This window comes from Lathyrus oleraceus, chromosome 3 (genome assembly GCF_024323335.1).
Source record: "Lathyrus oleraceus cultivar Zhongwan6 chromosome 3, CAAS_Psat_ZW6_1.0, whole genome shotgun sequence".
NCBI lineage: Eukaryota > Viridiplantae > Streptophyta > Magnoliopsida > Fabales > Fabaceae > Lathyrus > Lathyrus oleraceus.
In genome coordinates this window covers 429,313,507-429,330,185 of record NC_066581.1, presented here as the reverse complement: position 1 = coordinate 429,330,185, position 16,679 = coordinate 429,313,507, and the positions used below count along the sequence as shown (strand labels likewise).

Genomic DNA, 16,679 nt, shown 5'->3' with positions numbered 1-16,679 from the left:
TAATGTAATTTTGCCAAAATTTAATATAAAATTAAAAAGGAGACTAAAATCTTAAAAAAATCTAAATAGATGGATACAAAAATAAATTTTAAAATGGAAGGATCAAAATTTAAAAAAATAATAAAATAGAAGACTAAAATTGCAATTAAAACTTTTTTTATTTTTTGACTGGTAATGAATTGTAAATTAAAAAAAATAGAGAATATGTAGTATGCTTTTTATTATAATTGAAATATAAATAGTTTAGTCTTTTTATATTTTACTATATTTTCTTAAAGTTGTCTTTTGTATACTTTAGTTTGATTCTTATCAAAACTCTAACCATATACTCCTTTCTCTCTTTTCTCTTTTTATATAACTCTCAGTATAATATTTTAATATTTTGATATATGGATCAATAAATAAATATGAATTTATGAGTTTCTTTTAAGAGATTAATTGTTATGCACTATCAATATAAAAAGTTTTACACTATCAATACATCACAATTATCCATTTGCATTACTTTTTAAGTGGTTAAAATAAAAATCAAACATTTTAAATAAATGAATGATTGTGATTAACTGACGGTGTAAAAAATCTTTCCACTATTAGTGTATATCAATTAAATTCTTCTTTTAATGAATTTCTGAGTTATTATTAAAAAAAAGTGAATTAAGAGTTTTTTGTTTTATAACTTTATGAGTTTTAAATATATTTATTATTTCTGTAATAAATTAATATAAAAAATTACATATTAGCATCCCTAATCTTTATAACCATCTATTTTATGCCAGGTCACAAAAAGGTCAATTCAACACTTTTATTTAATAAAATTTTAAATTAAAATTACAAAGTTAAATTAAAAGAAAAGTTTTTATAAAAATTAAAAATTAAAAATTAAAATTTAAGTTAGATGTTAAAGTTAATAACTTACATTTTCGATAACTCTTCACTACACATCGTATAATAAAATTAACTGTTAGATTGCAATCCATTATCATATAAATTATTTCTATAAAATTTAATATGAATCAAAAATTATTTAATATGTCAACGATATGTATAAAAATTAGCGTGTTATAAAACTTTAAAAAATCGTTAATTTTGATCGTTCTCTTTAACATATTAAATATTTTTTGATTGATGTTAAATTTTATTGAGATAATATTTATGATAATATATTTCAATCTAAGAATGAATTTTGTTATATAAATATACAGTTAAGAGGAATTTGAGATGTCGTTACTAAATTTGACACTTTAGTGTCATTTAATCCGACCATTATAAATATTTTTATTTATTTATTTAAATTATCTATTATTAAAAAGAGAGATATTACAACAACAATAATCAAACTTTATTTCATCAAATAATCTTTGCAATATGAATTAAATTCCATCTAAAATAATTTCAAAATTTTTAAAATTAATTTTATTATAATTTTTTTTAAATGTTTATTTATTTTGAACTATTTGGTTCTTCTCAATCAGATGCATTTTCCTAACAATAAAATCTATAAATCTTATCTTTAAAAATTAAAATTAATCAAGTCTATTTTCCATAAAAAAATTATTACTGACGTGTATTTATCTTGAAAACCTCCTCCATTTTAATGGAAAAAAAATTAAATTATTAATTTTTTGAATAGTAATTATATTAAATTATATTTAAATATTAATAATATATATATATATATATATATATATATATATATATATATATATATATATATATATATATATATAATATTAACTTTGCCCCAAAGGCACAAGTTAGGAGATCAATATAGAAATAAATTTTTGGAAATTATGTATTAAATTTATTAAAAATTTATAATTAATAATTTTATTTATTTTTTCAATACAATTTTTTATTTATGAATTCTTAATGCACAAGTTAGCATTACCCTATATATATATATATATATATATATATATATATATATATATATATATATATATATATATTTATGAATTAATTACTATGCACAATGTAAAAAATATATACACCCTCGATTATCACTATCACCTGTTTGCTTTATTTTATAGATTTTTAAAATAAAAGTCAAACTTATTTCAATATTCAACGTTTAAGATTAAATGAGGGTTTAAAAACTATCAATATATTTCAATTAAATCCATATATATTTTCATTTTTTATTAATATCAAATAATTAAAAAGTTATCTTGAGGTTAAAATTATGTTTCAAAATATCATTTTTCTTTATTAAAAAAAATAGAAATCATAGCATCACACTAGGACCAATTCACAAGTCACCTGTCACATGAAGAACCCTTATACTCTTCAACTTGCTTTAGGTTTCAGTATAAGCATAAAAGAATAGTAATATTTTTATTTTTTAATAAACAGACAAAGAGAAGGTCGAAATCAATGAATTCGTGATACGAGGCTTTGGCTATGAATTAAATAAGTGATTCTGATTCTTTTTCTGTGAGATACTAATCAAAATAAACCGCTCATTTTTCTATTTTTTCAGCCTCAATAATTATTTTGAACAGTTCCAGAAAAATACAACACAACCCCTTATGCCATTTTCATCAAAATTCAATTTTTAATACTATTAAGTTGCTGAAACCAAAAAAAGTTAAAATTTTTTGGTGACCCACTTATTGTTTTTAGGAACAGATTGAATTGAAGTTCAGAGAAAGTTTGATTTTTTAATGAAATTTTATCTTAAAGTGGTTGGAGGACACTGTTTTTCAGTTTCCAATGTTTTCTTTGAATGTTAAAGCGGTTAAAGTTTGGTTCTTGTGAAGTTTAGGGTAGTGATTTTGAGGAGTGAGAGCGTGGTGGTGAGAATTTGTAGTTTCTTTTGCATAGATCTGAGTGAATGGAACCCCCTTCTGGATTCTATGCTTCACTGTGGAGTTTCATCCACTTTCTTCCTTTCTTCATTGGTCTTCTGGTTCTGGGAAGCATCAAAGGTTAGTGATAATTGATTTGTGCTATGTTCATTTGGATTTTCTTTGTATGGTTTGCATTGGAACTTACAACTTGAACTCTTTGCAATACTAATGATTTTTCTTGGCAATTAAAAAGATTTGTCGGTTTGAAAACACTACTGATTTTGCTTTGAATTTTGTTTGACTTCCTTGCATGTGTTTCTTTTTTACAGATTTTTCTTAAAACTTATTTATTTTTTCCCACATTAATAGCATTTTCAATCATGATTAATTCTCGTGTTCTGCTTATCATTAATCTTAGACATTTGTTGGTGATGCAATATTATAGAGACAGGATTTTGAAACTGCAAAAAAATTGGAACCTATTTGAAACACAGGACTTTATACAGTTTTGTTTCATTTTCCACTTCAGAATATGTGAAATATAACTTCTTATATGTCATGCTTACAATACCCGGAGAGAATTAAGGGTTGGGTTAAGCGGTGGCCAATGGGTCGGGTCTGCCCGTTTAACCTGTCATTTTTGGCGGGCCGAACCAAGGTTTTTGGCCCGACCCTCTATTTTGCCTACCCTGCCCCAATTCGGCAGGCGGGCCTAAATGGGGCCAGCATGGCTTTTTTGCCATTTTCAGGCTTTAGGAGTGACAGGGCCCGCCCCGCCCGCCCGCCCCATTTTTTGGTTGAGTGTTAGACACAAGACACACTTTTAATCCGAAGTTTCAGTGCTACACAGATTGTGTTCCTTACTTAGTACTTACTATTGCTCAAACTGCAAATCACTTCAGGTGTCATTCTCTTCCCATTGACATGCATAATAATGACAATTGGGAACTCTGCTATCATACTTGGACTTTGGCCAGCACATGTCATTTGGAGTTATTACTGTGTTCTGAGGTGCTTTTCTCGACTACCACTCTTTCAGACTATTTTGTTGATCTATATGTTTATCGAACTTGTAATTACTTATAGTGATTCCCCTAACTCACAGAGCTAGACAATTAGGACCTCTTCTGAAGCTTGTTATCTGCATATGTGTACTACCAGTACTGTTGATTTCATGGCCAGTGCTTGGTATTATTGGAAGTATTGTAGGTGGAGCAGCCTATGGGTTCCTTCAACCAATATTTGCTACTATTCAAGCTGTCGAGGAGGGAAAAGATGACAAACTTCTACACTGTTTTATTGTATGTTTTTGTTTCTATGTCGTTTAAATGCTCATTATTTCTGTTCATCTTGTCGGTATTTGTTACAGAAATTTCACACTACTTCTCAGGATGGTACTTGGAGCACTATAGAAAGGAGCTGCATGGTCGTTCGGGACTTAAAAGATGTTTGCTTCCTTTCCTACTTCTCGGTTATGGATGACCTGCGACAGAACGGACCTCCTAATAGTAGATATTATGAAATCAGGTGTTGTCATTGGAAACCTCTCTGTTTATGCTACCATGTTTCTAAAACATTCCTTGTTATTTCTTGTATTTGTGCTTTTCCATGATTTTGTTCTGCATAATCAATTTGCTAGTAGTATTTTGCTTATGCTTTGGCCCGTGTGATGAATATGGCAGACTCTTAACCTACTTGTATTTTGTGTATATAAATATGTTTTTGTTTGGAAGGGTTACTTAATATGGAAAGTCGTGTCAAATGTCAATCATGTCTTGCATAGGTATATAGTTAAATATAACCTGAAAATGTGGTTAATCCCCGCCTTACAAGCCAATATTGTAGTTTTGTAGGATTGAGTTATGCCAAACCCAAATTTTATTATCAAAGCCTATCCAAAATCCGTTAGAACAACTGTTACTGGACTAGTCACTCGAGATATCCAGTCTTGGGTATAAGAGGGGTAGTTGAGAGCTTGTGTTGGATGTGATATAACCTGAAAATGTGTTTATAAGTGGACACATCTCTCGGCTTACAAGACAGTTTTGTAGGGTTGAGTTTGGACTAACACAAATTTTAAGATATCAACTTCAATAGTTTGTTAATTTGGGATAGTGTGAATTATGAGTTTTAAATTGAAACCAATCAAAACTTTTTTTTTGTTTTGGCTCAAGTATGAAAAGGAAAAATAGTTTCACAACTATAGATCAGTTTGACTTTTTCATTCCATCTTTTGAAAATGTCGTCATTAAAATCCAGAAGAGGGCACTACTATTCTATGTTTAACTACTTTTCCTAGTTATCCTTTTTCACTGTATCATTACTGTATGATAGATTTAAAACATGTGGTTATTCACTCTGCATCTTTGAAGGAAAAAAAATGTCACTGGTTATTAGTAACTTAAATGGCCATGTCAATATGTGGCTATGAAAAGGAATTCTAGATAAACATAACTCATACTACGCTAAATATGATGTTACCTATCTAAACTTAGATGACTTATACTGCATGGTCTATTTTGTAATTTAATGATTTTTCTTTATGCAGTGTGCTGCATCTTCCTGGTGCTTTTCTAGCTGCAGTTATTGGATTATTAATAGATGTACCAGTTATATCATTTGTTGCCATATGCAAAGGCCCGTACATGCTTTTCAAAGGGTGGCACCGATTGTTTCATGACCTTATTGGGCGTGAAGGTCCTTTCTTGGAGACAATATGTGTACCTTTTGCAGGTCTTGCTATCCTTCTGTGGCCATTGGCTGTTGCTGGGGCAATTTTGGCATCAATTTTAGCAAGTTATTTTCTTGGTGCGTATGCCGGGGTTGTTGCTTATCAGGTAAATTCTCACACATTTCCACCTTCTACTTGTACTATTATTATTATTATTATTATTATTATTATTATTATTATTATTATTATTATTATTATTATTATTATTATTATTATTATTATAATATCTAGTTATGATACACTCACGGATTGGTTCAGAGAATAGGAATTAACAAAAGAAAGAAATCTTCTATAGAAATCAATAGCTGTCGTAGAGCCCCCCTAGGTGCTATGCAAAACCCCATTCGATTACAGTTTTGTATGGTAGTTATAATTTATAACGTCACCTATAGTGGCCAAATAGCAGCTGTAGCGGCCGATACAGTCTTGATTGTCAAAAGTGGAAGGTTGCGATGCGTTCTCAGAGGAGGGTTGCGGAGCGGCGACCAGTTGCCGCTGCAGGAGTCACTGATGTGTTGCTTATCAAGGGTGCGGCTGAAATAAAGGGGTCATGTCTCAATTTCACAGCACAGTTCACATATGGAGCAGAACACCGCACTGTTGTCAAATATCGGCCAAAGCGGTATCATTGAGGATTCTGGTTGTAGATTTTTTTGACAAGCGCCATGGCAATTTTGTGAAAGATGGTGGTGCCATGTTGTTTTAACTTTTACGGTGGATATATAATGGTGGATTTTTGGCTTTCTGCCATAATATGCTATAACGGCGCCGCAAAGCAGCCGGTACGGTGGGATTTTGGCTATCCGCCATGGACAACACTGCTAGATTCATAAATTTACAATACTCTGAGTGAGTTAGCTCAAGAGTTTGACTACCATGTGTAACGCATGTATATATAGAGATATACCAAAGATAAGTTCCTAGCTGACTAAGCATAGCAGAATCATAACTATAGTTGTTATGAACTTAGATTTTGATACATAGATTAACAAGCAACTGGACTGGCTGGACTATGAATCCATCCGAATTTAATTTAATGAATATTTTAATTTTAATTTTGTTATTGTGGTTTGCTTTAGTACCAAGATATTGTGTTGAGATTCACTATGCACGTAGTATTAAATTGTGTTTAGATGGTATGATATATTTTCAAAGATTAATGTTGTATTAAGTAAATTATTATGACTTTATGAGTCTAGACTATGGAGATTTCACGAGTTTAATAAAGCTCTCAAGTTAACAACCTTGCGGTAAATATTAGGGTTGAAAATGACTAAATAAATTTCAACTTAGCTGCCTCATTTTGAAAGTGAAAGTATATAATGTATATGATAGGTTGAGCCTAGAGTGATTTGAGGCTTAGCCGTTCTGTTTTTGACAGATATGATCATAGACATATGGCGTGTATGATTGACATTACTGTCATATCTGCTTTGTAAGATTGAGTTCTCTATGACATTTGGTAATCTCAAAATGCTTAAAATTGTTGTTTTTGAATCTACCGAGTTGCTCACTATTTTGGGGTCAGCCGCTCCACTATCCGGGACTGATAACCTAGATCTCAAGTTTAAATACCATATAATTGGTTTTCTATCAATACCTCACTAGTAGTTTGTGACATTGTCACTTAAGTTGATACGAACTGTGTTTATTTCTTCTTTGAAATGCAGGAATCTTCTTTCAGGTTTGGCCTTCGGTACGTTATTGCAGCTCTGTCCCTTTATGATGAATACAGCAATGATATTCTTGACATGCCAGAAGGAACCTGCTTCCCTAGGTTTGTTTCAGCTTCCCTATATTTATCACTAAGACTTGCAGCGATGCTTTTGTTTAATGATTTTACACATTTGGTATATGATAGGCCTCAATACCGGAAAAATGATGACTCATCACTAAGAACTTCTGGCTCAGCTTCCGTTTCAAGACCTAGCTCCTTCAAAAAGGCTCCCTCTCGCTCATCTTCAATAAAAAATAATATTGCCGAGTTGAAATCACTTGAGGTATTCGCGCATGACTCGGCTATTGCCTCGGTTTGTTGGAATTTTGTTCTTTGCGGACTGAGGATCTGTACTAAACAAATATTGTTCATGATATGTGCAGCTGTTGGATGGATTATTCAAGGAATGTTGCATTGTAGGAGAAAAATTGATTTCTGAAGGTCTAATTACGAGAAAAGATATAGAAGAAGCAAAATCTGGTAAAGGGAGTAATGTTATTACTATTGGGTTGCCTGCATATTGTTTACTCCAGGGGCTTTTACGCTCCGCAAAAGTCAATTCCATGGGTATATTGATTAGTAAGTCGAACCATTTTTCTCATTTTCCGATTATTTTCTTTTAACCACCTTGAACCATTTTTCTTCTCTTTTTCCGATTATTCATTTAACCACATTGATCCATTTTTGTTACTTGCTTGCTCAATGTAGATGATGATACTGAACTAACTCTGACAAATAGACCAAGGGAGAAGTTTTTTGAATGGTTCCTCAATCCCCTTTTGATTATTAAAGAACAAATTAAAGCTGAAAATCTATCTGTATCTGAAGAGAACTATCTCTGCAAATTAGTTCTCTTGAATGGTGATGCAGAGAGAGTAAAAAAATCAGGTATTGGCCCGGCCCCAGAATCAGAGGTCAAGCGCGCCGAACTAGATGCTTTGGCCAGAAGGTACTTTTAAACCAAATGCTAGTTAATCATTTTTAAAGGTTCTTTTGTAAGTTTTTGTACTGATAACTCATTTGAAAGTTTTCTATCCAATTTGGATTTCATTTCTGTTACGCAGGCTGCAAGGAATCACCAAATCTATGTCACGGTTCCCAACCTTCAAGCGTCGTTTTGATGATCTTGTAAAGACATTATCTGATGATCATGCAGAGAAGCATGGACCTCCACCAACACCAACAATGAATAGATCAAAGAGCGCCTTTGGCCGGTTGATTAGTTTCAAATCTGTCAGGGGGGCAAGAACTTATGGATCTGGTCAAGGGTCAGAACATATTGTACGAGACGAAGAAAATTCTTGATATGAATACCTTGTATACTTTTGACCCAAATAAATATACATGATTTCTCGATACATCATTAACTGTTTTCTCGGCCCAACAACCAAAATCAGAAATTTGTCTCAATGAAATAAAACTTGATTACTGTTTGCTGTATATTGCTGTATAGTACAAAATATCATGTCATAGGTGATTTGTTCATCCTTTTTTGATCAGTGTATTTGATGATAACTCTAATATATGACCATGTTTTTTTTCTCCATGTACATTTATTAATGAATGATACTGAGAAATGAATTGAGATGTAAAAACATTTAAGTGAGATGCAGTGTAACATTCTCATCACGTTCATGTCTTCCTATTCGATTCGATTTTGCACACTAAACTTCATTCTCAATCAACTGTGGCATCACAGAACACTTATGCATCCAACTGCTATAAATTCGGCTACGGATACCATGGTCTTTCTTTTTTGTTTTTGTTCAGAGAATCCTTCACACCACTAGTATTTTCCCCCTAATTCATTGTTTTGATTAAGAGAAAATGCACGGTAAAAACAAAAACAGAAGAAACAAAACTTAAAAGGACCAGCTTCCACGTTTTTTCATGCATGCAAGTCAAAATTTCAATAATAATTCCCCAAAAAAGTGTTACATCTCTATTTTTCTGATGAAAATGGAAGTAAACATGAGTGTGATTCTTTTGCCTTAGCTAAGGATACAAAAAATGTACAAAGGTTACAAAAGATTTGACTATGCTAATTTCAATGTGCTAAAACTTCAGAACTTTTTCATGGCTGTGATGAAGTTCAGATTCCCTGCTGTAAAGGAAGCATTCGTTTACACAATAACCAATCTTGGCTGATAAGTTGCGATCGGACTGTCCAGATAACACAATAATAAAATCAGTTTTGAACATTCTCTGCCATTGACTTAGATCAGACGGCCGAGATTACAATCTGTACGACGTAGTTACTGCAGCAACTTCATTTCAGATAAAGTTTTCTTCTGTCAAATGGTTTATTTCTCCTGGGAACATGAGACAGATTGTATGCTTTTTCCAACTTTTACTCTAGTCTTTTTATCTGCAGGAGGAGGTCCTAAAAAACCTACATCAATGGTGGCACCATGAGCTTTGGCGGATTGCAACACAGCATCATAAGCTTTGAAAGATAGACTGAGGCCTTCATTCTGAGCTCTCAAATATAACTCATATGCAAGCCTTGGCTTTCCATCGTTTGCAAGGGCTTCAATCAGCATTTCATAAGTTTCATTATCAGCAGTGATGTTCTGAACTTTCATTCGATGAAACCATTCATAAGCTGCCCTACTCATGCCATTCCGCACAGATCTGCTGATTATAGCATTGTATGTCACTACTGTTACTTCGATTCCTAACGTTAGCATCTCCTGAATTATGGCGTCAACTCTACTAAAATTTCCTTGTGCAGTGTAAATTGAAGCCATGACTGTGTAGGAATACGCATCTGGCTGAATGCCAACCTTGAGCATATGGTCCCACACTCGGAAGGCTTCATCGTATAGTTTTCCTTTTTCAAGTGCACTCAATAAAGCCCCGTATGAAATTCTAGTTGGTTTTTGGCCATTTTCTACCATTCTTTTAAATATTTGCACAGCTGCTGACGTTTTTGAAGCCCTCGAACAGGCGATAAGAACTGCATTCCATTCATTACTTCCAGGTTTTAAGCCTTTTTCTTCCATCTTGTTTAACAACTTGACACCCCATTTCCAAATACCCTTTCTCTGGACTGCACTAAGAAGAACTCTGAAATTAGACATTATGAGTTCATATGACAAGTCATTCGGCTTTGGCCCTTTGTCCAATAAATCTTCATAAACCTCCAAAGCTGCCCACCATTTCTTGGTTTTCCCCATCAACCAAATTGTATGGTTGCAGACCGACACTCTGATCTCATCATACCGTTCTCTTATCCGAATGTACAGCTCTTTCACAACAATATAGTGATCTTCGCGAGTACAAGCCCACACGAGTCGCTCAAGTTCCGCACGCTTCAGTGGAATCCCAGCATTATCCATACTAACAAGAAACCTCAACACATAACTGCTCTTATTCTCAGAACTGACAAGCCAAAGTCGCATTATCTGATAGCAAACACGTACTGTAAGCCTCTCAAGCTTCTTGAATTCTTTCTCCCAATCTTCACCGTCATCGTCTTTTCCTATTTCACCTAGTCGATACTTTTCTCTAAACTGAACAAAGAAACTCAAAGCTCCATTACCATCTTCCATTTTCCGATACGCCAACACAGCCTGAGAATATGACGCCGAAGACGGAGTAAGCCCATTTCTACGGATTTCCTCGAACATATCAAGAGCTTTTTCACCTTCTCCTTTCTCAATATAAATCGCCATCAACACATTATATGTCACAACATTAAATCCAACACCATCTCGAACCATTTCGTTCAAAATACCTTCCGTTTCCGCATATTTCTCACACTGCTTAACTACACCTAATAGACAATTATAAGTGAAAAGGTTAGGCGAAAAAGAGCCATTAGTCTCTATCTTTCTCTTCTTCATCCAATCAAAAAGAATCATCGCGGATTTCATTCTCTTTTCTCTACCAAACCATCGAATCACCGTCGAATACACTTTAAGAGGCAAATCACCCTTGTCCTTAAGAACCTCCTCAACATCCTCCACAGTCTTAGCACTCTGCAAACTAATAGCAAGCTCTCTAACATCAATCTTACCATCATACTCTTCTTTTTCATCGTCCTCGTCATTATCATCATCACTGTTTGATTTTCGCTCATCATAACTCTCCTGAACTCGATCCGAACTCTTCGAATCCAAAGTGTTTATGCCATCATTAGAAACATTCTTCTCCTCATCCAGTTCAGTTTCAATATTGACTTCACTCAATTTCCACGTTAAAGGTGGAGCTAAATCTCTAACATGACTCTTGTTAGGTTTAAAAAATGCATCAAATTTAAAATCAGGAAAACCTAATTGAAAAACACCTAGATTTGTAGTAGTAGTAGTGTTTTGAGAAATGGAAAAAACAAAACCTAGCTTGGGTTTTCTTCTCCTATTGAAATTGAAATGAGTGACAGTAGAAGAAGTCAAAGGAAGAGAACATTTAGGGGATAAAGTGTGAATCATTATGAGGAATTCAGAACGAAAGAGGTGAAGTCATTGAGGAAGTAGCATAAATGGGTTGTTAGTTCTTACCTTTCGACAATAGCAGTGGAAGAATGGGGAGTAGCGGCGAAAAATGTTTCTTCACAGCCGTTCGTTTCGAGTTAACTAAAAGGATAAATCAAACAGCGTGCATAACTCTGTTATCCTTTCTTACACATGTTTATTATTATTATTATTATTATTATTTTTATTTATTATTATTATTATTATTATTATTATTATTATTATTATTATTATTATTATTATTATTTTTATTATTTTTATTATTATTATTATTATTATTATTATTATTATTATTATTATTATTATTATTATTATTATTATTATTATTATTATTATTATTATTATTATTATTATTATTATTATTATTATTATTATTATTATTATTATTATTATTATTATTATTATTATTATTATTATTATTATTATTATTATTATTATTATTATTATTATTATTATTATTATTATTATTATTATTATTATTATTATTATTATTATTATTATTATTATTATTATTAAAATTTGCTAAAACGTATTAAAAAGTAGAAAATTTGTGTTAAAAAGTTAAACTTTAAAAAAATTAAATCCACACATTTATATTTCAGTTTAGCCACCGATATTTCAACTTAAGTAAATTAGTATGTTATTTCGTGCTAATAAAATATCATATTTGTATATAACTATCAATTAAAATTAAATTCATAATTTTTAAAGTAATACTTTTATACTTTATTTTTTAATTTGAATTCTTATATAAAAATTATATTATTATTATTATTATTATTTTTTTATTATTTTTTTTATTGGTTAAAAAGTATAAGCGTGGGTGTTCTCCCTACAAAGACAAGACAAACATACTTAGAGATCCTAGTAGGTGTATAACAAGTTTTGACGATGAGGGTTTGCTCATGTCGACGAGAAGGCATGTGCGATGGTGTTTGAGGTTGTTTATGAGACCAACTCATGTGAGGTAAGAGGTCATGTTGGCGGTCAGCACTGCTAGAATTGCAGGCAGGCGGTTAGGTTGATCGTGTATTTTAAGATGATAACGAGTGTGAAGCCCTTTGAGTTGTGGAAAATGTGTATGACTTGGAGTCTGCCTTTTTTTTTTTCCTTTTGATAGATTATGTATTTATAGGGGTCTCTAAGATATAGGGTTTTCTCGGAAAAGGCCACGACACACTTGGTCAAATAATGGACAGTTGAATACTTATCTCCAAGAAAGACGTGAGTCAGTAACGACTCGAACGTTCTCTTTATTCAAGACACGTCTTATCCCACATTTTCCCCAGTATGAGTGAGGCAAGACTCACGGGCGAGGCGATACCTCCCCTTGGAAGACCTTTAGTCGTCGTCTCTCTAGGGCGATCCCAGGGTGTTGCCCTAGGCAAAACCTTTTGTAAATATATCATACTTCCTTACTGATTGTAGGATGTCTTTCAGATCGTCGGCGTGGATATTTTCCTCCATTTTTTAATAATCATGTCAATGACATATACCTCCAGGTTTCGTTCAATCTGACGGGTAAAAACTGTGTATATGAGTCGCTGGTATGTGGAGCTAGCGTTCTTGGGGCCGAATGACATGCCATTGTAGTAGTAATTACCATGGTTCAACATGAAGGCAGTCTTAGGCATGTCCATGGGATCCATTTGGATATGATTGTATCTCAAGTAGGCATCCATGAATCTTAACATAGGGTAGCCTGACGATCCTTTGATCATACGGTCATTGTCTAGCAGCGGATATGGATCTTTGTGGCATATGGAGTTCAAATCTGTAAAGTCTACACACATGCGCCATTTATCATGGGCCTTTCATACCAGGACTACGTTAGCCAACCAGGTGGGGTATTTTGTTTTAGTGATGAATCTGACGTTGGATAGGTTATCCACCTCTTAATCAAGGGTAACCATATTTTTCTCTCCTACCTTCCGTTTTCTCTGCGCCATTAATTTGGAGGAGGGATGGATGACTAGGAGATGGGTTATGAATTTTATGTTGATACCTGGCATGTCGGAGGGGCCCCATGCGAACATGTCAACATTCTCTCTTAGTCGATCGACTAGCTCCAGTTCCTCCCCTACAAACAAAACAGTGTTTATCTATGTAACTTGATGGGAGTGAAAACCTATTTAGGCTTCCTTTAAGTCTTCCATGGGCGTGAGCCTTTCCGCCCAATATAGGGTCCCAGCCTTCGAAGTCAGTATTTGGAACTTCAAAAGGATGGACATCGACCAATGGGAGCTTTTCTCTGGTTGTCTCCAGGTTGCTCAGATAGAATTCACGAGCCACTTGTTGATCTCCTTAGATGGTTCCCACTCTCCTATCTAGGAAAGGATATTTCAAGGTTAAATATTGGGTTGATACAACCTCTCATAGGGCATTGATGGTTGGATACCCCAGGATGATGTTTTAAGATGATGTGGTATCTATGATGACATAGTTGACGTCAATGGTCTTGGCGTTAGCTCCTCGTCGCAGGTGGTTTTTAGGGCCACGTAGCCCATTATTTGTACCTATTAGTTCGATAATCCTATAAGAGACTCTATGAACTTATGTACGCTATCCAGATTCAGTTGTAACTTTTGAAAGGCATCCTAAAATAGAACATCGACAAAGCTACCAAAATCTATCATGATGTGTCTGATATCCCAACTTCCATATTGAACGGTGATGACCAAGGGATCAGTTTCATGAGGTTTGATTCCCAAGGAATCTTCTTCGAAGAAAATAATGTTGACCTCTATGATTCCTATGGTGTTCCCAAGAAAGCTGGGGATATGACATTTGCCGCGAACACCTGTTTAGCGTTTCTTCATCGGAAACTCTAGAAAGGCCCCTCCCAGAGATACATTCGACAATGGTGTTGGATTCATGATGTATAACCCTATTAGTCATCTCCAAAAAATATGGATGAGAGGGTTGGAGTGAAAGGTGTGGCCCATGTTAGTTTTATTGGGCCCCACAGTGGGCGTTATTGTACTGGTAAAAAAGTACATGTGTGTGTGTTCCTCTGCAAGGGCATGGAGACTCAGAGACCCTACTAGGTGTATAACACATTTTGACGGTGATGGCTTGCTCACGGTGGAAAGAAGCCTTATGCCATGGTTTTTGAGATTATTTAAGGGACCAACTCAAGTGAGGTGGGATGTCATGTTGGCGGCCAACACTGCTAGTATTGCAAGCGGGTGGTTAGGTTCATCGTGTATATTAAGATGATAATGAGTGTGAAGCCATATGATTTATGCAAAGTGTGTATGGCTTAGATTCTGCCATTTTTCCCTTTGCGGTATGATGTATTTATAGGCGTCTTTAAGATCTAGAGATTTCTCGAAAAAGGCAACCGCCCACTTGCTCAAATAGTGGACAGTTGAATCCTTATTTCCAAGGGAGATGAGGGTTATTAAGGACTATGAGTTTCTCTTTATCCAAGACACGTTTTATCCTATATTTTTCCCAATATATATGAGGGAAGACTCACAGGCGAGGCGATATCTCCCCCTTGGCGACCTTTCGTCGCCGCCTCTTTTGAGGAAGTTCCACCTATTTTTTTAGGTTTTGTTTGTATACTTTAAAATAAAGTAGACAATGAAATGGAATGAAAAATATAATTTATTTTATTGTTTTAGTATACTAAATGCAATAGAAAAACTATTTTATTATTTAGGTATTTTATTGATCATTCAAGTTTCTCCTTAACAAGTTAACTTTTATAGGTATAATGTTTGGATGGCGGTAGATTCACATGTCATCAATGATCTTGACACAATGTGATGTAGTCACGTGAGACATATAAGAGGTTTTAAATGGGTCATAGCAAGTTAGGTTACATGCTTGGCCCGTTAGCGAGTTTGACATGTCATGAAACTTTCTCAAAGGAGGATACATGTTGATGAAAGTGCATCATATCATGCTTTTAGTAGTAATTTTCTTCATTTTTAAGTACTTTTATTTTCAATTCATTCATGTTTTGTAGATTTTAATAAAGATTTATAATGTGTCGAAAACAAATAGATATTTACAAAAATCATGGAAATACCAATTAAAGTCAAAATAATTCTAACTAGACAAATTCTACAATATTTTACTAAAAGTTACCATGAGAAAGTAAGGAAAGAACTAGCGCACAAGAAATAGAAGAAAACAAAAGAAAGAATGGCAAAAACAAAAAACATAGTGGTGCTCCCCTACGCCATAAGCCCATAGTGTCGTTATTTGAACAAAATAGCATAAAGCATTGCTTCATATTTTGAGCTTTTTACTTCTAGAGCGATGCTTCCCAAAGTTAGAGCAATGTGTTTCTACAATTACAAGCACACAAGTCATACTAATCACAAAATAGTGACACACGCTAGGGCTAGAGCGACACAATTTTACGATTTTAGAACTTTTGTTTCATATAATGTAAAACTCGTTTAGACATAAAGGTTCCATATTTTTATGATAGAGAGACATATTCTAAAGCAACGGAGAAAGTATAATGCACAACATCGTTAGGAAGTCACTACTTATCCCCTGTATGGGCAATGTGACTTATAAGGGTTCTAAGATTAAAAAGTTAATTTTGTTGAACATGTGACTCCACATACAAAAGGAGTGTGAACTGTGATGGTTTGAAAAATATTTTTTTAAAACATTTTTTTTTCTAAATAAGAGTTTAAAAACATTTTCTAAAAAGTGTTTGGATATGTAGCAGAAATTCAAGATAAAGAAAATACGCGAAAAGTAAAAAGTTAAGGGAGGAGAGATAACACAAAAGATTTATAGAGGTTTGGTCTAAATTAAGTGATCTACTCCTCTCTCCATGAATTGATCTTAAGAGTATCCAATAATACTTGACATTTTTTTAGAATATTAAGCCCACGAACTCCCTTATATAAGGAAAAATGAAGTTGTAGGTTTACTTACAACCAAATAGCGAATAATGGGATAAATTGGTTAGTCTTCACGCCAAACATGAACAATGT

General features: G+C 33.5%; 2 protein-coding genes across 3 annotated transcripts; one reads left to right on the top strand and one right to left on the bottom strand.

Moving 5' to 3' along the window:
* The first annotated feature begins 2,339 nt into the window (after positions 1-2,339).
* Positions 2,340-8,783, top strand: LOC127128049 (uncharacterized membrane protein At3g27390). 2 transcript variants are annotated; one of them, XM_051057303.1, is made up of 10 exons: positions 2,340-2,927; positions 3,692-3,800; positions 3,895-4,090; positions 4,180-4,316; positions 5,338-5,626; positions 7,191-7,297; positions 7,382-7,520; positions 7,621-7,816; positions 7,946-8,186; positions 8,302-8,783. In XM_051057303.1, exons 1-10 carry the CDS (start codon positions 2,834-2,836, stop codon positions 8,540-8,542), a joined length of 1,749 nt encoding a protein of 582 aa, XP_050913260.1. In that variant the 5' UTR covers positions 2,340-2,833; the 3' UTR covers positions 8,543-8,783. The 2 variants fall into 2 exon arrangements, with proteins under 2 accessions (XP_050913260.1, XP_050913261.1); XM_051057304.1 differs by lacking the exons at positions 2,340-2,927; positions 3,895-4,090 and having other exon boundaries at positions 3,694-3,800; positions 4,159-4,316.
* Positions 8,784-9,099: 316 nt separating this feature from the next.
* Positions 9,100-11,832, bottom strand: LOC127128048 (protein LOW PHOTOSYNTHETIC EFFICIENCY 1, chloroplastic-like). The gene is given in 2 exon segments (XM_051057302.1): positions 9,100-9,570; positions 9,572-11,832. Coding segments are annotated over 2 exon segments (2,163 nt in total). The 5' UTR covers positions 11,671-11,832; the 3' UTR covers positions 9,100-9,506.
* Between the last annotated feature and the right edge of the window lie 4,847 nt (positions 11,833-16,679).